General features: G+C 38.5%; 1 protein-coding gene across 1 annotated transcript in view; it reads left to right on the top strand.

The window, feature by feature from the left end:
• Positions 1-26,927, top strand: part of RIMBP2 (RIMS binding protein 2) — a 174,872-nt gene that overhangs the window by 6,396 nt on the left and 141,549 nt on the right. The window contains exons 2-5 of the mRNA XM_041126388.1: positions 3,354-3,473; positions 7,621-7,728; positions 12,505-12,729; positions 13,456-13,590. Coding sequence (XP_040982322.1) covers positions 3,354-3,473; positions 7,621-7,728; positions 12,505-12,729; positions 13,456-13,590 — 588 coding nt within the window. The remainder of the gene's footprint in view (positions 1-3,353; positions 3,474-7,620; positions 7,729-12,504; positions 12,730-13,455; positions 13,591-26,927) is intronic.

The raw sequence follows: 26,927 nt of genomic DNA, 5'->3' as shown, positions 1-26,927 counted from the left end.
ATGATTATTTAGAAGATAATGAGACCCTTTAATTATGTTTGTTCTGCATAGCTAGCCTTTCAATAATTCAGGGTATTGCTGTACAATTTCCTCTATATTTACTTTGTAGATTTTTGTTTAGAAGAATGTCACAGCTGTCTGTAATGCACAAATATGGGCCCTCATTCTGGGTATCATTTGTCACATAAGAATCACCTGCTCACTTTGGTTGGAGTAGGAGGCTTTTAGGTTCAGCCTTCTTCAAAGTGATGTGGAACAAAATAAATTATGGGTGAAATAAAGCTGAGCCTATTAAAGGCAGTTATGGCTTTATAGGAGCACTTCTATAGTATTAACATATAGGAATTGATCCAATAATGTTTCTGTTAGCATTTATCTTATTGGAGGTGAAGTTTAATTTGCAGTTTATTTTCATTTTGGGACTCATGATAATTTTATTTCAAATGTAAGGGTTTTTTGGTTCGTTTTTTTTAAAGAGCCTTACTCACTTGTGTGTTAGAATTGCATAGCATCATTAGCATTTTAGTAGCTAATAAAAATTTCACCAGTATTTTCCTGCTCATCTGTGAACTTGCTGCTAAAATAGACAATTCTTCTTAAGCACATCATTAGCAATGCTGAAATAGTATATAGTCCTTGAGGAGATGCATTTTTTTTGTCACAGTCTAGATCTTCATTTGGTACACCAATGAAGCATTGCTTCACTGACTGCAGTGATGCTAATCCAGGTTACAATGGCTGATGATGTAGTCCTTGGTGATTAGAAACCAATAAGAAAAACCTTAATCTTAGGGAGGGCCTAAAGGCTTGGAGTTTCTGTTCCAGTATGGCTGGCCGTTTGTTCAGAATCAACTCCTATAGGCATCTTTCCACTGACTTCAAGAGATGCTGCAAATGGTGGCTGATCTCCCACCTACCTTCTGTTTCTTTGAGGCAAGTAGACAGCATGAGGAGGAGTATATTTTAATTTTACTAGAGTATATTTAAAATACATAACACGGGACCATTCTAGAATATGGTAGAAGTTAAAAGTTCAAAAGGCTTAGTAAGCACTATAGTTTTGGGTTTCACATGGTTGCTATGAAATAAAATCTAAAAATAATGCATTTAAATAGTGGGGAAGACTACAAGTAGTTACGAATAAAGAGACAGCTAAGTGAGCTTCTGAAATACCTGTATATGTACAAATGAGCTGCTTCAATCTAGTTTCTGTGCAGGATTTCTTGTCTGCTGAAGGAGGGACTTCTACAGCCTCTGTTATTGAAATTCACAGCAATACTCTTGTTAGCTTCAAAGGTACTTGGTTCAGGCTTACATGCGAAGTAGACTTAAACCTGTGATTCCCGAGATGAATAATTTGTGCATTAATCTATTGTGCCAGTAAGCGCAATTCTAATTTAAATCTGCTAATTCTGCCCAAATATTTTCCTCCTGTTAACCACAGAAAGCACATCTTTTGCCCTTCTGAAGTGTGTAATACAAGTACAGACTGCAGATGAATGCCAGTAAGGGTATCATTAAACAAGCAATACAGGCATTAATGAACTTGCATCTTCAGTATGAATCTTTTAATTTGTATCCTGTAGACACCAGCTTTTCAGTCCCAGCTGGGCAACCCAGAATACATTAGATAGAAGGCTCTGTGTGGTGCTCGGTAGGAGCAGTCACGCTTCTGATTGCTTTCTCTCTTCAACTGAGGCAGGAAGCTTAGATTGAATTCCTCTGTACAAATGTTGCAAGAATAACTTCTCCTAATGTGGGTTTTAGCTGTTACTTAAATATAAGGGTCATAACTGGACATACATGGCTCAGTGGCTTGGTGCCTGACCCGTGATTTTAGATAAGGGAAGTGATTTTTCTTTTCGAACAGAATCATTGATTCTGTACTGAATTGCTGGAACACATATCCATTATTTTTTCTTCCCAGGAAAGAGACCTTGTTTCTTTCTACTTTTCCAACTTTCAGTTTTCCCATGCACTTTCCATTTTATTTTTGGATATGTTTTCACAGTAAAAGAATACTGAATTTCAAAACTCAATGGGGTTTTTATGTTTTGCATGTAGTCTGCAGATATTCTTTCAATCGCTTTTTGATGGATTTTTTTAAATAGTCTTTTGCAAAATGCTGTTGAAGCTAAGCAGTCTGTGAATTCACTGCAGTGAAAGCCAGATACTAGCTTCTCAGCATATAAATGTATCTCAACTGATTGGGGGCTGCGTATTGTACTCTTTTCACTCTTGAGCTCTTTTCTTCAGCAAGGAGAAATGTGATGCTCTGTCTGTACAGAGATTTCTCCTGAAATCTGTTCTAGCTTTTTCATCTCAAATTGAGTCACTGTGCCTGCAGTTCAGAACAAAACAGAAAGGTAGGTGGAAAGCACCATCGCCTTTTGAGGGCAAAACTTGCAGCCACCAGACTACCCCATTCTGAAAAAGTTTGAAATATCAAGTGTATGTTTTCAGTAGAGATTTACCTTTAATTTTTAAATATGGTTAAAGAAAACCCCAGAAAATGTTGCTATGTGTTGATGCACAGCATTTTGTTTCACCTGATATGGATATTTTAGATTGCTGACCTAAGAGAATGTTATTTATCTCTGTCCCAATTCTGGATGGGCCAAAAATTACTTCCTTTCTAAAACTACTGAAACTGTAAGATTCACTCTATCTATGACTGTGCTTTTAGTTGGCACATACTGCCTTGTATGGACATTATACTCAGCTGTTAAAAATACCAAAGTAAGAACAATCTATTGTTACTGGATATAAAACACTTCACCGTTGCCATTGGGTGGAGAATCTCCAAGTGCTGACAGGAACCTACTTGCTCTCCAAAAGGAAAGGCACAGTGCTGCTGCTCTTAAGGAGTTTGACCTACTGTCTCACAATACCTACCAAACATTTGGGAGGCTGCCTTACTAAAAGCACTAGTTTCCAAGGTTCAAAAGCACTTTGACTGCCCATCTGCAATAAAAGTCGTTAGAGGAAAAGGGAAACTTTGAGCCACGCTTATTTCTCCTGTGACTAAATATCTTGCTTGTCTTTTGAAAATCCCTGGGAGGAGAAAGGGAAAGGCCATTTCCTTTACAGGCGTGTCAGAATACCCACCCAGCATCTCAACAGCTTGAATTCAAGATGCAAGACAGGCCATGAATGTTTTGGAAGGGAAGGAGGAAACAAAGGCATTTAGAAAGGAAAGAAGAAATGTCCAAGCAATATGTCTGTTACCTTGAAGCTGTAACTAGTGAAATGGTGCTGGGTGACTTTTAATAAAGGCAGAAGTCCTGTAAACCAATTTAGGCTTCTCTCTAGAGAGTTTAAATGCTCTCAAGCCACTTTTCCGTCTATTACAGAAGAAGGCTATCAGTCACATTCTGGATCATGGCTATTCTGTACTGGATTCCCCCAAGGCAAATCAATCATTTTCAAAAGTGGATAAGCCCTTGACTAAAGAACAAGAGGAAGACAAAGTGGTGAGTAACCATTTCCAATCCAGGACATGCCAGAATTTGTCTGAAGACTTGCCTGGGGTTTTTTTGAAGGGGTGGGGTTATAAGCAAGTGTTTAAAATAAGCTTTTTTTTAAATCTTGCCATATAAAGGAACTATGTAAAGCCTTGTTAATAAAAGGCTTTGTATTGTAGGATATGCCTCTAATATGCAAACTAATTAATTTAAAAAAAAAACCCAAACTACTATTTGGTAGACAGCTGTGAGAAAGTGGAGATGTTTTTTTAAGCAGAAAGTACATGGATGATAAGCACAACCAGAATGCCGCTTCTTTGTGAGCTATGAGGTCATAACATTTACACACCTCCTTTGGCTACAAAGCTGGGGTGTTTTGGTTATTCTGTGGCTGTAATTATGATGCCAATTCTATCAAAGAAGAGTTGCTCTAGAGCTTGTGAAACTTTTGATAGCAGGTAAAATTTGGCGTCCTGGTAAGCCTGAAGTGAGTTGTAGATCCAGTTTTTTGAAAGCCAAGCTCATAGTCCCAGAAGGCCGTGGCTGCTCTTTCAATCTGTCCCTATTTCTTGCACATCTGTTGAGGAAATATTTTTATCCCTACAACAAACAATTCACATTAAGAATTCTAGTTTAGTATGTGCCTCTATCTCTCCTGGGTTTGCCACAAGGCATCAAAATAATGGTTTATACAAAATGCTTGCCTGGTCTGTCTTCAACTATATTACCCATGTGTGATATCACCATTTGTGGTGAACTGATGCTATGGTCTTCGATGCATATGTTTTAGGCATTCATTGTTAAAATAATTGTATCTCCTTTTCAGGTTCCCCACATAAAAAGTCTTTGCTTCCTAAGCTACCTACCAAGCAGTACATTTATTTTTACATAAATTAATTTGCATGTGTAGAAGAGTACATTAGTTTACTCCTACAATATAAAGCTATTTCTCACCATGTATTTACACAGTTCCTCAATAGTTAGTGATGGCAAAATTAAAAAAAAAAAAAGTTCACCTAAAATTAAGTTCAGAACATTGTAAGAACTACAGTGAGTTTCTACAAAAGGCTTTTAAAGTGCTTAGCAGAATATTGTGTGATCAGCTTTTCTGAAATGAAGTTGGATAGTTGACAGCCTATGTATGAATTTAGGAGGCTAATTTTAGGTTACAGTAATCTTGCCCTGTGCCTGAAGACTTGATCCACCCCAGAGAGTCACCCACACTCTCTGCCAGGACAAGCTGGGAGAAAAGCTCTGATGTTCTGCTCAGACCCAAAGCATGACAGCTGGGCACACTTGCACTCACTTGACTTTGAAGCTATTTATAAGGCTTTTGTCAGAGTTCCCATTTATACAGTTTCCCCTAGTGTATTTTTGGGTCTGATTTTCCTTCCAATATGAGGCAAATAAAACCATGGAACAAATCAGTCTTAGAAAGAAAACAGATAAAATCACAGAATGATAAAATTCAGGAAGTGTTGAAATGTATTTTTACTTACAGCTGATATGTATTTTTTTTTAATCCCTAGAAATAACAGAAATTACTGTAAACTTCAAGTCATCTTGAAGAAAATAAAGGCAAAGTCTCTATGTTTCTCTGTAATCCAACTGGATTCACGCATCCATATACAAGAGTTGGTTTTAGATTATATATTTGCTGTCTATGTGTTTTCTCATCTAAGTTGGTTCGTTGCTAAGCTATAGGCAAGCATTTGCTACACAGAATGACTCATAGACCTGTAGGCCAGGATGCTTTTCTTGGTTTTCCATTGAGCATTCTTTTTATCCTACACAGACATAAATAAGTGCCCTCATTGACTTCCCTATCATTTAGTACTAGGAAAGTAAATCTGAAATTATTTTAATTGCATTAAAATATGTTTTCTGTAATTTAAAGGGAAACTATTTCATTACTATCTGTTATAATCTTAAAAGTTCTGTTCTTACATGCTGATATACGTAGCACCACAACACAATATAGTAATGTACAGAAGCAAAATAAACACTGAACTGCATTGCTGTAAAATAGTGGTTATTTAAAGGGAAAAAAATGAATATGTATGTAATGTTCTTATAAAATGAATTATTTTATTGCAGCTTGAGAGAAATCTGACAGCTTTAGGAGGGGGCAGTGAGGTTTCACAGACCTCACTGGTTTGGAAATGAGAGCTTGGGAGACAAAATGGTTTTCTCATTTCTTCCTCTACTCTTGGGAGGTGAGATAGGCTATAGGAATAGAAAGGGAAAAAGAAGGTGTGAGCACGGCTGGGAAATAGAAGGCCCCTTTGAGCAAGCCTTCACTTTTTTGTTTTTCCTAGGGGTGGTAGTCTGTGGCATCAGTGCCAACTGCTGCTGCTGCGAAGGTTGCTCCTGTTAGTATTAGCAGTATCTCCCTTCTGCCCTCACCATCATCAGTCGCAGTGAGCTGTGCCGACTTGATCCACACCTGGGGCCAGCTCAGGTTCCAGCCAAGAGCTTATTCAGTTTTATTTCTATTTTAATCTGGTTTTATTATCCAGGTACAGTGGTGAACTAAAGACATAGAAACACCTGTCTGCTGTACCAACTGGGCTTATGTAGATAATCTTATTCAGGGTCCAGCAATGACAATATTTTTTTTTAAATGTCTAATTCACATCAAAACATTTTGGATTATTATTTCATGTGTAGTAAGTTTTTTTGCATATATCCCCCCCTCCCAAGCATCCTGGCATATAGCAAAATCGTCACAGCTAAAACAGTGACAGATGGTTGGTGTTTGTAGTACAAGCAGTTCTAATGACCACCTTTGGTTCACAGACAGTGACTGCAGAATAGCTACATAAGAGGTTTCTTTTCAATTCCAAGCAGCTATCTGCTTTATTAGAACCAATTCACTTTTTCTTTCTATTTGGTTTGCTTTGTTGCTTTTTCCTTCTACCATCTTCTGCTGGTGGGTAATTAGATAATTTTGAGGGCTGATTAGAGAAAAGAATAGACTCTAAACTTCCTTTTCCGAATACAGCTTCTTGCTTGGTATTGCAAGGTTCAACTTTTCTCAAATATGAAAGCCACACCTCAAATAGTACAAAATGCCAAGTCATGCTGGCCAAATAGAGACAGCCTGACTCACCATCAGCAGAGAAAGGATGAAAATAAGGGTAGTGGGGTTTGGAAAAACAGAGATCTCAGTCATTTTGTTTACCCTCTGGGAGCGGTCTTGGTTATCCAAGATTAAATGTTACGTAAAGTAAAAAAAACAGCTGCTTTGCCCATGCTTATAGACAGCACACAGAGTGAGGGACAACAGGAAACTCCATTACGAAGTTTCCCTTAAACATCCATGAGCAGAGGGAAGAGGGATCAACCTTCCTAAAAGAAAGAGTGCTGAACTACCTTGAACTGAACAATATGGTATGAGGCCAATTTCCTAGCTGTTTTATGTTGTTTATTGAAGTTTGTAAGTTCTAGGAGACAAGACTGTCTTACATTGAATGTAGTATACTGTAAAATTGACATGTGAGTTCAGCAATACCTTGAGATTTAAAAAAGAAATCAGTGTTAAAATCTCTAGCACACTTAAAATAATACTGCATATTTATTCTGTACCCCGTCATTCTGTATTGGGTAAGAGCAGAAGGAAAAAAGGTCCCTCTTTGTGTGCTTCTTTATCCCACTTAATTCCAGGGATGTAGCGGAAAGTGCCCTCTTTTGACTGAGTAATCTGATGCCATTTGCCATTTAACTACATGCTACTTATATCTCTGTTGTTTTACCCATCTTCCACATAAACCCAGTATAAGATCCTTCCCGAGATTGACAAAGAGACAAAATGCCATACAAGGAACAAATTGCCCTAATAACAGTACTTATTATTTGGATTGCAGTGGTATCTAGTCTCCCGCTCTGTAACATCAGCACAGTTCACACCTTGCTAAGCGCTGCACAGACACAGGACTAGCAACTGGGCTCTGCCACAGAGATGTTATGTTCTCTGCTGTTGACTGAATGCCACGTCTAATTTGTTCCATTAACCCTCTTGAGCTTCGAGTCTAAACTTTGAAACTTGTGCTTTACCATGCAAGAACAAATTGATTTAAGACCAACAGAATCGCTGAGACATTTTAGATGTATTGTAATATATTTTAATGAGCTATTGATGAATTTTGTTCCGCAGTCCAAAAAGGGCAACAAGAAAATAAAACAAACATCTGAAAAGTCTCCACAATGCAGATCTGAGGGCAGAAGCAACCAGAAAAGTAGCTCGATAAATGTTAAGAGCAAGGTGAGTGTTACATGCTCTAAAATCTTCCAGTGGCTTTACTGAATGGCTGAAACAGCTGTCACGGCACGGACGCGAATCAGAAGTGCCTACAAGTCGGGTGAAATGACCGTCTGCACCCTCCCCGGCACATGACGTGCTGAGATTTATCTCATGTTTTGCTTCCCTGATATGTATGTTTTGGTTTTATGGTGACAAGCACAAATGACTTAACTCTTTGCAATTTTAGGAGTTACCCTATGAATGTTAACCAGTTACAGGATTACACCACTATGGTTTGGTTTTTTGTGTTTTTTTGTTTTGTTTTTTTTTTACTCTTCTAATTACAGTTATTTACTGCTTTCATTGTAAGATACCCAATTTAAAATATTGGTCAATTTGAAGTAATCCTCCAATAAAAAAATTACACTTTGATGTTAAATTCCTTTTGTCATTATTCCAGCATATGGGTTTGCACATGGGGCTTGTGAAAGAGGGGGATCAACACCTTTCCAAAAAGGACTGAGTCTGAGACTGGCATAGAAAAAGGAAGCAGTGAGGATAACCTGAGGATGCCCTTGTGACTGAGACAGAGCACCCTGTTTTATCTACAGAGAAACTGCTTTACCAATGACATTAGGGAGCATTAGTGAAAGGGAACTTTATCTGATGTTTACTCTGATTCATCTTTCCTATTCACTAATGGATTCGCTCTCCAGAGCTTTCAATGCTTCTCCCTTCAGTAGATACAAACATGATAAAAATTGCTTTAAAAAAATCAATAACCACTTAAGTGTTTGGCAACTCTCAGACTTTTTACTGTATCATTTACTCAACAGTTTAATGCTTAATAGAAGAAACCTGCCTGTTCAATATTCATGTGCAGATATAGCACACCACAGTTTGGTTCAGGTTTTCTAGGTCTTTTCATTCATGACAAAATTAATTGTTGCAGAGCATGGAAATTGTGTTTGCTGGAGAGTAACACCCAATTTATTCATCTGAGGTCAGCGTCAGGATCTGCTTGTAAGAATCTGCCAGTATTCCAGTTTGGGGCAGTAAAGTTTTCCTCATTCAAAATTTGGAGCCTTTTTGGCTTTAAAAATGAAAAGTCAGTTCAAGTTGACCCGGTTTACACAGCTGCATCTCATTTATGTTACGTACCACCTCCCTCACCCTGAGAGACTGGTTGCTGTGCCGGGGATCTACTTCGCTATAGGAGATGAAGAATGCTGACCACGTCAGCAGAGGTTATGCTCTGATGATTAGTCTGCACTGTTGGACTATATTTTAAATGTACGTACCAGCTGGATGTCTGTGCCCAGGCGCTGGCGGCTGGGGGGCCGGCAGGGGCCGGTTCTGTGAGGAGAGGCCGGGGCTGCCCCGCGCCGGACACAGCCGGTTCCAGCCGGTTCCAACAGCCCCACCGCCGGGCACGGCTGAGCCCCGCTGCAAGGCTGGTGGGAGCGCCTCTGGGAAAAGACACTTAAAAAAGGGCAAAGCGCCGCACGGAGCGAGGGGAAAAGTGCGAGAAACAGCCCTGCCAGCCCCCGGCTCTGAGCAGGAGGAGGAGGAGGAGGAGGAGGAGGAGGTGCTGAGGTGCTGAGGTGCCGGGGCAGAGTCCCCTGCAGCCGTGATGGAGAGACCACGGGGGAGCAGGCGTCCACGCTGCGGCCTGTGCCAGAGCAGGTTTTTCCTTGAAGGGGAGGGTAGAGCAGTTGGGACTGAAGGTGTGAAGTTGAGCCTGGGAAGGGTGGGGGGAGAAGGTGGTGTTTTAATTTTTGTCTTTGTTTCTCGCTACCCAAACCTAATTATTTAATTGGCAATAAATTAAATTACACTTCCCCAAGTCGCATCTGTTTGGCCAAGGATGGTAAATGGTAAGTGATTTCCTTGTCTTATCTCAACCCACGAGCTTTCTCGTCTTATCTTCTCCCGCCCAACCTGTTGGTGAGCGGGAGCGACAGAGCAGCTGGGTGGGCATCTGGCAGTCAGCCAAGGTAAACACATCACACTGCAGTAGAAAGAATTAATATAAATGTTTGAACAATCCAACTTAAAATATATAATTTGACAGCTATAGCAGTATTTCAGGTTGCTCTTAAAATACGAGTATCTGCTGATGTGACTCACTTGGGGACATATTTACATTTTTATGAAATACATATATCCTTCAGGTTGTTTAATATTTGAGAAATTATCTTTTTTTTCTTTTTGGTTTTTTTTTCCGATATGGTGTCCCACTGCTTCTGTAAATGTTAGTCTTCCTTTATGTGAAGTACCAGAGCTGTCGGGAGATGCTTAAAAATTGGAGTATTTCTAATCAAATTTTGATCCTGCTGAACTAATCCAAAGTTCATGGATTTTTGTTCAGTGTGTTACACATGTAAATAATATTAAAAATTAATGTTCAAATTTTTATTGAGTATTCACCAAGTTTGGGTATGTTTGGGTGATGTGTATCTGGCAAAGTTATGTTTACAACGTTCACATTAAGTGACCTGAAATCGAGACTTCACACCCCTCTTATTTTTCATACTTCTAATACAAAAAAAAAAAAAAAAAAGCCATGAAAGATAGATGGTACAATAATGTTAGTCGATACAGCTGTTCTTTGCTAATACTACCTCAGACAGTTCTCATCTTAGAGGTTTCCAATGGTTACTAATTCAAAATTAAGAGAATCCTTTTTTTTTTTTTAATTACTTGAATGTTAGTGTTTGCCATTTTACATGTAAAATATGGCATGTAATATTTAGTGTAGTATGATGAATTTGCTTACTCAAGCTTCTAAACCTCTTTATCACACTATTGCATGTTGATGCAACGATGCACCAGCTATGCCCTTGGAGGGTCTCCCCTGGTCCCCTTGAGGGAGTGGGCAGGGCTGGGGTTTTGGGTGAGCTTCATTGAGCTTCAACATGGAGGAGGAGCCATGTCATGGGCTGGCTGAGCAAACACTTAGAGAAAGGGAGCCTCTCACTGTGAAACTGTAGTTCAGTTTGGTTGAAAGTTTCATTTGGTTTTTTCACCTGTGATCAGTGTCTTGGCCTTCATCAAAATGCGGGTTTGAGAAATATGATATTGAGTGTCTTTGTTTCTCTAGCCCAAACAGGAAAAAAAAAAAAGACAAAAACAGGCAAAACTTTCGTAACGAAAATAAGAAAATGTACTTTATAGACTTTGGGGATTGCACATCACAGAATAATGAACTATAATGAATTGAGAATTCAGTTGTCCTCTCTAAAATTAGGTGTGAAATACAAGAACAAAATTTAAGCAAAGTGAAACCAAAAGAATGCTTAACTGCTATAAGTAAAATCCTGCACAATCTTAAATTATAATGTCAGTTTTCAACCACATTAATATTCTTAGCCGAGTATGACACAAATTGGGGCAAGTTGTTATTTCTGTATTAAAGCTACACCAAGCTTACACGTAGACCGTGTTGAAAAATTAGTAACTAACTTGTTCAAATGATGTACTGGTTTTAAGTGGCAATACCAGGCTGGAAGTGCTATTCTTGCAAGCATGTCATAAGAAGTTAGCTTTTTTTTGTCTCCTGACTTAGTTTGAGCTTAGTTGTAAAATGAAAGAGCTGTAAATGGGTCTGCCTTTGTATATTAATTGTTGGGTATGTAGAATTAACATAAAGGACACTAGTTTTTTGAAAAGTTATACTCAGTGATAATGGATTTTGAGAAAGGTGGCTAAATGTTACAAAAAATGGGATCTGGGTAGTTGATGGGGGTACCCAAAGAGCTTAATTTCCTGCACAGAATAATACTTTTTATGTATTTTCCATATAGAGAAATATCTAGGCTATTTGGGTTAAAAAAAGCCAGAAGAAATAGATTCAGTGAAGGGAAATTTCTGTTACAATCATGCTGACTTCTAGGAATGCCTTTTGTTTTAGCAAAACAGCTGTGTATTCAGCAGCAGAACTTCTGTGAATGTCTGGAGGACTGTGAGGCTCTTACACTGAAGCACCTAGTATCTGTTTGCTTTAACAGTATAGATGGACCCTCCTAATAAAAACTAAATTTTTTTCATGACACAGAGTATTATCTTGCCAAATCAACCTGTGTCACTGGGCTAGGTTCTCATACTGTTGCCCAAGTGGTGTACTATCTTACTGCACAAGAGAGCCCGTTGGGATGAGTCAAGGAGTAAGGTAACTACTGGGGGTAAAGCAAGAAGACTTGGGACATAAAGAGCTGTGAACTCCCGAGTCTCAGAAGGGAGCTTCAGCTTCTTCCACCACTCTTACACAGTAAGTTGGGCTGCATACCAGCTGATTGCCAATGACGGGTTTACAGCATGGTCAAACGTGTTTTTGGAATACAGCATTTCAGATGTAGCTGGAGCAAGCTTCCAAGTGAGGCGGACATTCAGCAGCAAGGGTAACTTCTTAATTAGCTGTGTGATACAATGATGAGTGAAGGACCAGAAGTAGTGGCTAAGCAGCAGCACTATGTTGCCATCAAGTGGTAAATACATTGATATCTATATAGTCAGAGTGATCATGGCTGGCTGGCATCCACTGAATGAAGAAAAAAAAAAAAATATGAAAAGAAATTGTCTGCTTTTCATTTCTTTGTGTTATCCTTATCTCTTTGCTGGTGATTGATCAAGTGAGATTGTCTCTCGTTCCCTTACTGTTTGAATGAAAGATCTGAAGAAGAAAATTTTGAAATAATGCACTTACGGTATGACTTTTGAAAGAATTTGAATTATAGTTTTTCCCTCAGACAAAGCTTTAGCAAAAATGACATGAAAAATGTATTTTCTCTTTACCAGGATGTCAGCCCTTCAACTTCATTGACATTGTCATCCAATAACACTGCTGTCATCACAAAAACAATTACCAGAACACATCCTCTAAAGCAGAAAATGCACTTTGTCAATGTTAAGGCCCAGCATCTGCAAAATATCAACAAACAATCCAAAAGTATAAAAGATCTGGAGATCCAACTGCTGCAAGTGGAGTGCGAAGAACTCAAAAATCAGCTAGGATGCCTGAGGGTAGGTAAAAATCTAGTTCTGTTCTTAATGTCTAACTGTGCTGGTAAACAGTTACATTGAAAATAGTTTATGCATCGAGGTGTTAAAACCAAGTAGGAAAAAAATGTTTTTCTGCTCAGTTTTCATCTAAACAGATAGCTTATTGATATTAAATTTTTTGTAAATTAGCACGTGTAGAAGAGAGTTTGGGTTTGAATTCACAATACGTCTGGTTTAGTCTCAAGTTAAGACTTTCACTAAGGATATGAACTTGTACTTTGGATAACTGAGTGGCATTCCTATACTTTGTAATTACTATACTAGCATCAAACTCTTCTCAGCATTGTCTTGTACTAATTTTGTATCCTACCAGCAGCATCTCTGAGCCCTTTGTTACAGCAACATATCATGTAAGAGGAACTTCTTCCACTTCCCAAAGGTTGGAATTGCCCATGTTGTTTGCTACCTCAAACTAACCTGGCTTGATTAATAGCCAGAGGAAGCTTACTAAGCATGAAATATTAGGGCACTCAAAGTGTAGGATGTTGTGCTGCTGATGCTTTGAAGGGACACCTTGCTTTTTAGGTGGCAGAGGGTTATTAAATTAAGCACAAAGTCACATGTCAAATATCGATACATTGCTCTAGCAGATGTTCTTGTTTAGTTAGAAATTCACCTATAACAAATCATATGTTACTATCACCATATGTTTGAGAAAATGGAAACTGAAAATTTTCTGTCATGCAGGAAGGGCTGATGGGGCAGAAGCCAGGCAACACGGAGGAGTTACTGAAGCAATCTCAGAAAGAGCTGTTGTGGCTTCAGAGACAGCTGTCCTTTATCTCCACAGGAGGCCCTGTGTGTGTTTTGGCAGCTAGCAAGGTGAGCTCCTTTATTATTTTTTCAGTCTATCTCACTGTACAAAGTGGAATTAGGAAGGGAAGGGTTTATAACCATTTTGGCTTGTTTTATTGAAACAACGCACTGCAAGACTTATTTTTCATACTAAGGGTACTAAGAGGAAAATTCATCTTTTAGGATGTATTTTAAATAATTGTTTCATGTAATTCAGAAAGACTGGAAAGAACAAGAAATTCATTATGGCCTGTGAAAGGTTACACAGTTAAAATGACATTTCATAGAGCCCTATCGTATATGGAAAGACGTCTTACGTTCTATCTCTTTTTCTAAAGAAAACTGTCAATCAGAAGGTAGGATCATTCTATTTGGATTGTTATTCTGGGGGGATTTCTTGGCCTGGCATACAGAACTGTAATTCCCTTTCTCCTCTCAGCAGCACTGTTCTATATGCATTCCTAGTAACCAGCAGCCCATCATCAGCATAGCTGCATCCAGCCCCGAACAGGCAAAAATTACTAGCAAGCTATATACTTGATGCTGATATCTGGCCACATAAACTACCGAATTAATAATAAACTGTTTATGTTAACAAGTCCTAACATCTTACCGTTCCAGTAAAATGTGAGTTCTTATCTGCTGTGGCATAACAAGTTGAATATGTCAAGTTTTGATGACCCAGATTTCTAAACGTTTACTTGGTATAAAGAATATGTTTTAAAATCATCATAGCAGTGAATCTGTGCTGATAGTTTAAAAAAATAGTTGCTATTTTATTTTGAGTGACTTAATTTATTCATCTAATTTTCCATATTTTTAAAATGGGATTTCTAGAAAGTCATCATAATTTACATATTTTATACACACACACACACACACACACACACCCCCCATGTACAGATATACATGTTTTAAATCCACCTATGAAAAGGAATGAGAAGACTTGGCTTGGTTCAGTGTAATGCATTAATAATGCCATTTACGGTGATCTGACTTATTTTCAAGTATCAAGTTGGCTTAGCAAATTTTTGTTTTGTTTGTACAAGTGCACATAAATATATGTGCAAACAATGGGTATGTTCATCTCGTCTCCAGCTGAGACAAGATAGATTTCCAAAATGTGTCACCTGGAATCTTCTTGTATCACTGTGTCATATGCTGCAGATCTGTATTTGTTGCTGAAGCACAGTATGGTAAGTGCTGATATAGTCATAATCAGAAGGAATGTTTGGATTTGAAGCTTGCATGTAGCAAGCTCCTCAACAAGTTTTTCCTCAACTGAGGAAAAAAAAAAAATCTAACTTGCCAAAATTAGACTTTTTTTTTAAAAAAAAATGAAAACTATTTATGCCATAAACTGGTTATAAAAGTAGGAGTGCACTTGCCTGATGATCGAAGCCATAATTTCATCTGGGAAGGAACATATGATCCTGAGTGGGAATGGCTTTTCTCTCCAAAAATACCTGAGTTTTGCTGTTCCCACTACAGTCACGAGTAATCTCGGGGAAGTTCATTTGGGGCTGAGATTTGCACAGAAGAGTGGCCTTGGATACCTTATTTTTAGATGTTGGACTTTGTATTCAGCAAACTGTAGTCTTTCTAGAATGTGCCAAGGTAGACCTTCAGGGAAGAAAGCACACATTGTCTATAATACTTTTCCTCATTTTTATTTTCAATATCACAGAACCAAGGATCAGATTTTTAGCTGTTTCATCCACATAATAAGGGATGGATCTTTCAGAAGCAATTGGTTACTTTGAAGATCACCCTGTGATACTCTGCACCATACTTGAATTCTAAACCTCTGAAGAGAAATGCTTTTCATCCAAGCAAGCATGGTAGTACTCGATGTTGCTAGAAGCTTTGGGGGTAACGATGTCAATAAGGCGCTCAGATAGATTGATGCTTGGGAACTGGAATATCCAGAAATATAGGCAATGCCATTGTAGAAGGATTCCTTAGCTGTTTAGTAAATATCATGGTTCAAGTTCAAGGTTCAAATGGACTGGAAATCCAGACAGGACAAAACTTGAGAATGAGATCCTCTGACGAGTCCCTCTTCCATGGCTCTTAATACTTTCCAGTGAAGCATCTGATACTGACAGTTCCTGGAGATCAGGGTACTCTCCATGCACTTCAACTTCATAAAGAACTATTAGGCTTTGGGGGAAATCTGGCTCCTTTTGTTAATGCCAAACTTTTCCAAAAATTCTCCTCCCCTTCCTTATTATGCCTGTTAGTAAAACTGTGGGGTGAAGACTGATATTTGAAAAGGAACTGTAAATTAATGTAGGGTGACATTATTAAATCGAGAGATGTATTTCTGCAGATACTTTAACAGAATTCAATAAAATGGTGCCTTGAGAGTGCAATATTTTCTTCCCCTGTTAAATACTGAAAGGAAAATACAGAAGTTCCATTCAACATAACTTCATATGTTTTCTTGATAATTTAACCTTCATCAGCCTTGAGAATTCAGTTACATTATAGTGAATACACTCCCAAAGTGGTCAGATCCTGTGAGCCAGATGAACTCTGCTGGGGGAGAAGAAAAGAAAGAGGAAAAAAAAAGGGGGGGGGGGGGGGGATTAAAGATAGATTTTTTTTAAAAATTGATTTATTTAAAATCTTTCCCTGTATCCCCTTACAGCGTGTCCTTCTAGCTGCTGGGGAGATGGTCGTTGTATACTTAGAAGTTTTGTGTGCATATATTGCATACAGTTTTCTTGAGAAGAGGAAAGACAGAATGGTTAGGATGCTCCAGGTAATCTGTCTTAATACCCTTCTGCATTTGAGTTTCTAAGCCTTCCATTGGGCAGGCTTGGGAGTGAAAAAAAAAATTGCAGCTCACATTTACAGTTCATTGGTTCGTGCCAGTAGGCCACAGATGACCTACTGAGAAGATCCTGTGATAGCATTACTTGGAGGTAAAATAAAATCTCCCAACACCCGCCTCCCCTCTCACCCCCCCTCACTGAAACACATCCTTGCTGCGATCCCACTTGCTGCATGTCAGCTCCTGTCCGTGCTCCCTGCTGCTGTGTCGGGGTTAATACTATGTGAAAGAGAAACTGGCAAATAGGGAAAGCCATCTTTGTGTGCGTATGTGTGTGCGAGCACTGCTGTTTCATAGGCTCTGGCAGCTGCTGCATGGCCGATGATGCTTGCTCTCTCTTTTTCACCCTGCCTCCCTGCAGACGACTAATGAATCATTTCTAGCCTGAATACTAGCAGTGCAAACACACCAATGCTGCTGCTGCCGACGCTGCCGCCTTTCTCTACAAGGTTGTAATTTGACACAGTAGACTGCAGTTCTCTTTCGGCAATGATCTTGCTGAACATCGGAAGCACTTGATTCGAAGGTATGCTGAGATTTCACCCTTTCTAAAAATAGCTATTTCTGTTAAATGCTTTACGGGCCAAATGAGGGTGGGAGGGCTGAAGATTTGTAGCGGGGTGTGTGGGAGAATCCTCTTTTTAGTTAGCAGTAATGCAGCAGTAACTCTTACTGGAGGCAGACAAACTTTATTATTCTGCTGCAATTTGATGATGCCCTTCACTGGGTCTTTTCTTCTAGGTGCTGCTTAGAATAATCAAATGTGTTAGTATCGTGCACAAGTACTAGGTAAAGGGATTAAACTCTTGCTAGATTATTCCATCCTCCCTCCTATTGATGTTTAATCTGATGTCATTTTCCAGTCACTTTTAAGGTTACCAATAAAATAAATACTACATTGACAGGTTTGATAGTACCATGTTTCTTTTCTGTATTAGTGTCTGTGGGTAAAGTTAGTAATCATACTGGCTAGCAGCTCCCTGCCCACCCCCCCCAACCCCGAGCCCCCAAGCACAGTGCATATTCACAGTATCTGGTTGCTTTGCAGATGTAAATTGTCATGACATGGCAAAGTCGTCAGTGTGATTACTCTTCCATACAGATACTGTTAATGAAATTACATTTGGTATTTGTCTGGCATCTAATGCTAAATTAGACCAATTGCAAGTAAATATCTCATCCTTTTTTGGTAGAAGGGAGAGATCTTCTGCAGCTATATATATATATACGGACACACTATGCATAGCAGTATTTGTGGGAAGTATGTTATGTATATGAGTATGTAGAACAGAATAATAACATTTTATTATAGCATGTGCATAGAAATACCAGTTAATTAGTTGGCACGCACCAGTATGCTGTGCTCAGTATTATAAGGGATACTGCAGGTTTTTTTATTAACCTCTTTTCAAAATTGGCTATTGCCTATAGCGTTAGGCAGAGAAGGTATGCCTCTCCAAGAGTGATGTGATGGTCGACATTACAGTTGTACATGGTCTTAGTACTATTTTAACAGAGGCAAATGTAAGTGTGTTCGAAGGCTTTGGTTTTTCTTTTTAAGCTACTGCTGTCTGTTATTTTAGTGGTAAAACACTGACTGGGCTTTTTTGTCCAGTGCAGGTAGTGATGCAGAGTTTATATATAAAATAACTCAGCAGAATAACTTATTAATGAGTCTTGTCACTGCATCTAGTAAATACAGTCTGCTCCTTAAGTGACTGGATGTATTTTGAAGAAATACTTCAAATGAAAGCCATTGATTTTAACATTAAGAATTTCACCAAGTATGCGGAGACAGGGAAAGAATACTATAATTGCCATCATCAAAATACAAATAAGGACTATTGCTTAGCAAGGTAGCAGAGCTGCTTTAAGAAAACAGCATGAAATATTAAAACACAGACCAAGCAGTACAGTGGAAATTAAAGCATCTTCATAAATTCAATACAATAAAAAATAGCAGTGTACATGAAGCGATATGAAAGTTACTGTAGTCACTTTATATTTCAGCTTTTTTGATCAGGAGGTGTTACATTTTTATTAGAAGAGTGCTTTCAAGTCTACCCAGCTGACAAATGAGGAAGGCAATTCAGATCAAATCTTACAGATTGCAGCCAGGATTCACCACTGTAGACATCCTTTGAAATACATGTGCATTACTTCTAGTACCTTAAAGGAGGGTGTTGGATCTTTTTTAGGTGACTCTGTTATTTTTGTTAAAGGATCTGGTGGTCCTGAACAGTGGCTTTGTGCATACTACTTTATTTTTAATAGGAAAAAGACCTATTCTACATGAAATTAGTGAAGTGGTCATGTTGCCTGCAGACTAGAATGATTTTTTTTGTAGCTATATATTGGAATGGGTTCCAGCCTGCTAACATATGACTGTATACTAGAGGCAGTGAACAGAGGTACAGTGTTATTACCTACAGCTTCATATATTTGGGTGTACTTGGAGCACTTTTTTGAGAAATTTAATGTGTTGAATTTTCTAGAATTATAACCAAATTACAGCTTTAAAATGGCACATGGGCTTTAGGGGCTGGAAAAGTGAGATGGAACAAAATATGGGACAGTGCGGTGCCACAGATTTCTGCATGAAAATGATCTGAATAGGTGGTACATGGTACTTTAGTTAACTGACAATTACAAGCTCAGAAATCTTAAGAATTTCTATATGTGGCCATTCTCATACTGATGCGAGCTAGGTATGTACTTTTGCATATATAGAAAATAGATATCTCTCTTAATTCAGCTCATTCTATTTTAGGTATGTGTTAGATGTGCATACTCATTGTAGTTTAGATAGGTCTGTGATACTGAGTGTGAAATGAATGTATAAGCACAGCAGTGTTCATTCTGGTAATAGCTTATTACAAAAGTCTGAGCCTTTCCGGATTGTCAGGAGTAGAAATAAGACGCCTGCGATCACTGGATAATTAGTATCCTCTGGTAAAAGGGTTTTTCCTTTATGTGTGTCAAATGCCCCACCACATATCAAAATCAAATGTCCAAAACCACTCTGATTTTATTCTGAAAAAAGAAGCTAGTTGGTCATGCATCACTGTCCTGTCCTTTCAATATTTATGTTGAATGAAGTACGGTTTGAGAGTCAAGGCTGTTTTTCATTTAATTGAAATTGTTACAGGCCCTCGTTGCTACTACAAAGTATGTCAGAGTAGCTGACTGTTGATGTTCTAAGTTCACTGTCCACCATAGATGAGAATTGTCATGAAGTATTGCTGACAGTAGCATTTACCCATTGCCGTTAGAATTGAAAAATATATACCAATATCATGATTAAAATGGAATTGGAATGTAGCCACAGTGCTGGAAAAATGCAGCTTCTTCAAAGCTATGTGTCATGAAACCAGTTTCTGTTCACCAGTGAAAAAGAGGGCTTTTGTCAGGCTTATTTGCAAAAGTGGGCTCTTGGGAAATGGCAGTGATAACATTACCCTGGGAGACAGTTAATGATCTCCTGGAGCAGCTGGTTGACACTGAATTTTGAATGTGGTCATTGAGGGTTTCTTTGCTGACTGTAACCATCCTGTTAAATAACATGTTAGAGTCATATTCATTCTGTAAAGTATAATTGTAAAGCCACCTGTGGTTGGCATTTTGGTGAGGAAATTAGTGGCTTTTAGGCTTGTGGCTCAACACTTTGGCCTGTGCTTGTGATGTGGCACTTGATAAGGAAATCAGTGTGACTTCCAGCTCTGCCACAGATTCTGTGAATGGCCTGGCCAAAGCATTTAGTATCTCTTGGATTCTGTTCTCTTTCTGTAACTGGGAGTAATAATGAACCCTTTCCACTACCTTCTACTTATTTTAGCTGCTTAGAAAATGAGATCTTCAGACCAAAGACTGTTTTCTCCATCGGGATGCTAAATCCCAATGGAGGCTTCTAGATGCTACTTATAAATCACCTGACAGTCTGCATTTTGTGTTGTTGACCTATAGAAAAATAGTGTCTGAGTGTCAGAAGAATCTGAACTGATTCCGAGCATTTTGGAACGTTTGATTTGTTAAACTTTCTGTTGTGCTCATGGCTGTGTTCAGTTTGGAGTGAAGAGCTTAGTCTCCCTGACGGTGGCAGCGGCTTGGAAGAAACATTTACAGTGCAAAAGTCAGGACAGAGGAAGTGGGACTGTAGGTCTGACTTTTTTTTTTTTTTAATTGTCATAAAGTTTTATATTTTCTGTGTAACAAACAGTATAACACTTGGTTTCTAAGCCAATAAGTATTACTATGCCAGATGTTTGGTGTTGATTAGCAAGCAGCAGCAGTGCATGGTATTACTGTGAAGAATCAAGGGGAAGGCATTGAGAACATAATAGTATGGCACAGTCTCTCGTCTCTGTTTTCATCTAATGACAATTAGAAACTCTCTTCCATTTTTTCTTTAAAGATCATCCTGTAGCAAGCTCTTCAGTGTGATACCTTCCTTAAGGCCTGATCTGAGCACAGTGGGCTGATGGGCAGTCAGCATATGCACTCCTTTCCTTCCACGCTCCACCTCCACTGGGACTAGACTGACGTATTTTTTTTTGCTGAGGAGCATAAAGAATTTTTATAGACAGCTTCAATTTTTACACTGGATATGTGGGGGGAAAAATGACAATAATACCCCTCTTCCTAATTTTGGAAGCAAAATAAGCCCTTTTTGAGCCAGGTTAACTTGTTTAAGGTTGGCTTAGAAAAATCCTAAATCAAGACTCAATTCATCCAGAATCAGGAATTTATTCTGGGGCTTCACCATTTCAGCTCCTGCTGAATATTTCTGTACCTCCTTCTTATACGGTTGAAAAATGTTACTTGTTATTCCTGTATGGAATATCATGGTGCTTTTTCACCAACATGGAAAGTGCATCTAAGTACGTTGTCCAGCTTGCTTAAAAATATTCTCTGATGTTAATCAGCAGGGACTTTTATAGATCTGTGCCAGTTTACCCTGGGAGGGATAGCTCAGCACAGTATCTCTGGGAGTGTGGTAACAGGCTAAACTCTTACTGAAGACAGAGTTGATGGTGCTTAGAATTCAGCTGGATGAAGCTCACAGTTGTCACTATAACAAGCAATACGTGGTTGAATCTGTCCCCTTTTACGGCATTTTCCCTCTTCTGTCACAGTCACAGTTTTACCTATTTGTTAAATCCTCATTTCTGTTCTCCCCACTTCCCTGCCCCCAACTCTGCGTACAGTTTAGAACATGAAGAATATTCTCTGTCAATTCCAGGAGTGTATTTCTTCCTTTCTCTCTTGTTTACTGCTTGCTAATTAAATTTTGTAGGTGGCAGTTTGAAATCTTAGTGGGACGTGTCATGTGACTGCTAATGCTCTGCAGATCTCTATTACATAACCTTTAAGTAGTTTGGGAAAATGTGCTTGTGTCATACTGGGTCTGACATAAGGCTCTGTCTGAAGCCAGCAGTCTGACCAGGTTTTTTATGTACAATGACTGTAGAAATCTTGTGGATGGTTTGTTCTGGCACAAGATTTGTGCCCTCAGTTGTCAGGCCAATTGTCTTATTTCCCTGAAATGCTTTGTAGTCTGCACTGTCCGCCTTTCCTGCAGGGTAGAAGGGGGAGGGGTTAGATTTAAACACTCTGACATGCCAGGTAATGATCAAATGAATATTAAATGCATTGTGCTAGGATCCCTTCTGTTTTGCTGATAGGTTTGTTCATTTTAGTTTTGAAATGACCAGAGTATAGAACAAACGTAGAAAACCTCTCAGCTGTCCCCCCACCCCTTCACCTCCTACAGATCTTAATTGGGCTCTGGTACATTATGCAAAATGAAAACATAAATCAATACAGAATTTTAAAAAAATGCTATGTAGGGATGATCAATTTTTAATGCATGGTAATTCATTAGGTTGCTGTTTTGCAAAAGGAGCACTTTTATAAGTGACAGCAATGTATCCACTCATAGAATAATAGCTCCTCTCACTTTTTCTGAACCAGCATCATCTTTTGGTCCTACTTTGCATACAGTTTCACATTGTTGTTGCCTAAAACATATTTATATACTACCCGATGCAGCTTAAGCACTCCACTGTTGATGGACCAGCTCTGTGCCCTGAAGAAAGTAAGTCTTATTTTGGTCTCCTGGCCAGGATATGGGCCTTGGAGGCTGGGTCTTGTTTGTGGCTCTGACATTTGACATGCTATGTGTTCTCAAGCAAATCACAGGAAATCTTTCTGCCTCAGACTCTGCAGAGTCCTGTGCAACACGTTATCCATTGTATTGCTTCTCTTAATTAAATGTTGTATAAGAAGGGAGGAGGGGGAAGTATTGATCTTCTAAAAACAGGCTTTCTTTTGTTTCGCTTGAAATTAACTGACTGTTTGCCTACATGCTACTCATAGTAAAGAGTTTGTATTAATTTTTTAAAAAATTACTACTGTCATAAATCTTGGTGGCTATAGTCAGTTTGTCTATTCTCCTGATGACTGCCTGCTTACCTACTGGGTATACCGAAACTACAAATGTTTCATTGCTGGAAGGGGTCTCTGTTGCTCAACAGTCTTAAATCATCTGTACTAATGTATGTACCATACATTCCCTGCGATTTGGTAGCTTTGGCTTATTTGAGGATTAAGTGGGTGCAGTTAACACTGCTGTGCTATCATGGTTGTTGGCTGCTGGATGAATTAGGATGAGAACAAAGAAGCAACTGTAAAGCAGTTTTGTGTTTGTGTGGTAGGGCAGATGGGTACAGCTAGTGCTTTTGTATTTTAAAGGAAACCTGTCATTAAGGCAGTTGTTTCTGTTAATAATGTGCATAGATGAGCTCTCAGGATCTGGACCTCTTCCAGTTAATGTGCTTTACAGTCACAGAGTGAGACGAGAGCTGTCACTCTGGCAAGCTCCATCCTGAATTGTTTCAGGATGCAACAAGCGGGTGACCCAAACAAATGAAGGGATGAAACATGAAGACTTACAATAGAAGAAGATCTTTTCTTGCACTGTCAGTGATAATCCAGTATCTGTCTTATCTGTGCTCTGTGGTACCTTGCCAGTGATGAGTGGAAGGGAGCAGCAGCTGTGAGGGTCTTTTCTTGAGGATTCCTACCAGGGAGGAAATACAAGCATGGATTTTATAAACTTTAGGGTAACATCCTGTGTAAACACTGTTGATAAGGGAGAGGTGTTTTGGAAAGAAGTGTAGATCCTTCATGTCATACCAACTGTCACAGCTCTGATGGCTCAAATGGACTTAAGCTTATTTCCTACAATGGTGGTGGGTCACACCTTTTTTTCATAGTTCCAAAAGGTGAAGTATCTCATGCAGCCAGAGGAAAGCAACCCTGCTCAGTGACTTCTTAGTAGGTATTGACCCCAGCTGTTAGATGCAAATGAGAATTTTGCCAGCTTTGATATTGATAGGTACTAATTATCATAAACCATAAACCTTATGCTTAGCTTGCAGCCTTTCTAGCTTTCCTTTTGGAAAATTTCTATTTAATTTCAGTAACTACTTTTAAAGGGAAATGAAGCATAAAGAACTCCAAGCCACCGATATTTCTATGATCTAATGATAGAAGTTTTGTAAATACATAATTTTTTCTTGATATATGGATTATGGAAATTGTCTTAAAATAAGACAGAACAATTTAGAAAACGGAACAAGACAGGAAGAAAAGCTGTCTGTGATGATAAGAGCTAAAAGAATTAAATAGCGAATGAGGTCATTGTACTGCTGACACCAACGGTGTAACACACTTGTGTCTACAGGGCTCAGGTGGTTTTATTGATTCTTTGTGAAAAACTGCTCTAAGCAGAGAGCAGTAAACATTACTGTAAACATAATATTTGTGTACTGTAAATAAATAAATAAATACCCACATGTCATTAAACATGACTGTCAACATCGATGCAACAAGTGTGTGACACTAAGAGTGACACTGAACAACCGGAGCATTTCCTATTTCTGATCTGCAGGAAGAGCTGCTGGCCAGGTCCTGAGCACCAGCCTCATTGAACGAGGCACTGAACACTTCTCAAAGAGCTGTCAGTCCAGCCAGACAATTGGACACAGCAGAGTGATGCAGCATTTGAGGGAGCACAAAGGAGAAGTCTCCTTCTCCTTTCCCCACTTTTTAGCCACTTTCTGATGTATCTTCTTTCTCCTCTTTCCCCATGTTCTGGTTTGTGTAACTAACGTTTAGACAAACAATGTTGTTGATTTTTAATGTCATTTTATTTAAGAGCATTTAAGAGACTGTGCTGCTATTGAAAAGGATATTTTCTCAGCTCTGATTTCTTGTAACTAAGTAACAGGAATTTTTCCCTAATCTGACTGAGTTATATACTGTAATGTGTGGATGGAACTGGACTGTAGTTGAATTGGAGGGGATGTTAAGCCCTGTGTGCTTTGGTGTTCTCTTAGTATTTATCATACCTTATTGCAGGCCCTGTAGGAGACTCAAGATGATACTACAGGAATTTACTGTGGTTTTCTTGTGCCTTATTCTTAAGCATCTGAAAGCCAATTTTGCCTGGACTGCATGGATCTGGAATCTGATCTAGTATGGCCTTTTCTCTTTTCCTTACAATCCCAAAGAATGACTGTTAGAAAAGAATCTTGATGTGGATTACTGTTTGAATAGGGTTTGTGGATTATTTTTTTAAAAAAATGGGAGAAATTATTTAGCCACAATCAGCAAAACCCAAATCAGAGATTAATTTTTCCATTTACTTTCAGGAGCTGGAGGTAGTAGATTTGTGGTTCTGGAGAGGTTATAATGCCATGGTTAGTTTTTAGTCCCCTCATCTACAAGAAATTATTGTTTGAAAGATAAAATGTCATACAACCCCTTAGGAGAAATTATTAATAATACATGCATTTTATTCTGCAAGGGAGAGAGATCTTTTGTACACAAGGAAAGGTCTCTGGAGCAAAGCATTCACTTGCACTGCTGTTCTTTTTGGGGTTGGACCAGCTTAGTTTGCCTACTTTGTAGCTCTGTGTACTGGTTCTTTGTAGAAGTTAGATCGAAAGCTGTAGGATTTCCCAGGCAACTGACTGAGGAAGGAAGAACTGGAGAGGCTTAAAAAAAACACAGTGAGAAGGCAGAGTGGAAAATGAAGGGAGTGAGGCAAGTAAGAAATCTTGATAATAAACCTACAGAATTAAAAGGTAACATTCATTTATTTTCTATATGTATGAAGGGATTCTCCTGGTGTCTGTCCAGACTTGCATATTATAATCATTTCATATATGTGATAGGGTGGTTGATTTAATACTGAGTGCAGAAATGTTCTCTATTAAATACTGATGAATGACAGTACCCTCCTTAATTCCTTGTCATTGGTCCTGTCTTTGTCCTCAGTAATATACTACAATATAGCTTTTTGTAAGCTTATCATTTGTGGACTACTGCCCCTTCAAAACTAAAATTCACAAGTAAGCAAAATGGAACTGTCCTTGGCACCAAATTTGCCTTGAGGATAAAAATGATCTTTTGCTTGTGGTGTGTAAAAATTGCCAAGAGTACAGAGTTTTCATAGCTATCATGGTTCTTAGAAAAAATACAGATTTGAGGCATGTAGCACTATGTATTTTGTTTTTATTTGCAACATTCATTGAAAGTGTAATTGCTGGCATTAACTAGGAAGAGTAATGCATGCCTGTGAGCTGCAGTGCTTTTAAAGGTCCACGTTGTTCCTTTTATCAGAATTTCTTAATTTATTGGAATAACTTCAGAGCTGAAAAGGTTTTCTTTCATAATGGGTCAGTGCAGTATATCTTTTTCAGATAAGTGATAAATATTTTCTCATATGCATGAATCCCACTGCTGTAATCCAGTACAAGTGTGCATGGGAAGAAGTACATTTCGATTTTTTTATAGACCCATCAAACCTACTTTATTGAAGAAGGCCTGTGAAGTCCCACAGGAACATTTAACTATCACTATCCATCATTATTGGATTGATAATAGACTACTATTTCATAAATAATACAAACATCAAGTAAATACTTCAGGGGAATTATCACAACATCCTACTCTGTGTTGTGTGTCTCTTAAAATTACCACACACATTTAAAAGGGAAGGAGAGAAATGTAAGAAACAAGCCATATTATTTCCATCATGAATAACTGAAACAATTTACGTATACTGTGAAATACTTAAAATACATTTTAAAGCTCTATCTTACTGTGTCAGTGTAGGGTTTATGTTCAAGAAAGATGAACTGGAAGTGGAACAAGCAAAAAGAAAGCGCAATATGAATAAACCAGGAATTTGGACAGCTTATGTTATGAAAGAATTCTGTAAGAGCTTATTCTTTGTAGTCTAATAGTGACAAAACTAGGTAATAATCTGATTTCATCACTAATTCTGCCTCTTACAATTTTTAAAGGTAAGCATATAATTAGTGCTTAGTGCTCCAATTCAAACACCAAAAGATTGTCAAGATGATAGAAGTGTTCAAAAATGTTATAAAGCTGTTCATTTTTAGTGTAATTTGACAGCAGCATCTGTCTGTCTAAGGTTTAACCTAGCTTCTGTTTT

The sequence above is a fragment of the Aquila chrysaetos genome, chromosome 9 (assembly GCF_900496995.4).
Source record: "Aquila chrysaetos chrysaetos chromosome 9, bAquChr1.4, whole genome shotgun sequence".
Taxonomy (NCBI): Eukaryota; Metazoa; Chordata; class Aves; order Accipitriformes; family Accipitridae; genus Aquila; species Aquila chrysaetos.
Note: the sequence above shows the minus strand (reverse complement) of the source record. Positions and strands in the feature narration are given on the sequence as shown.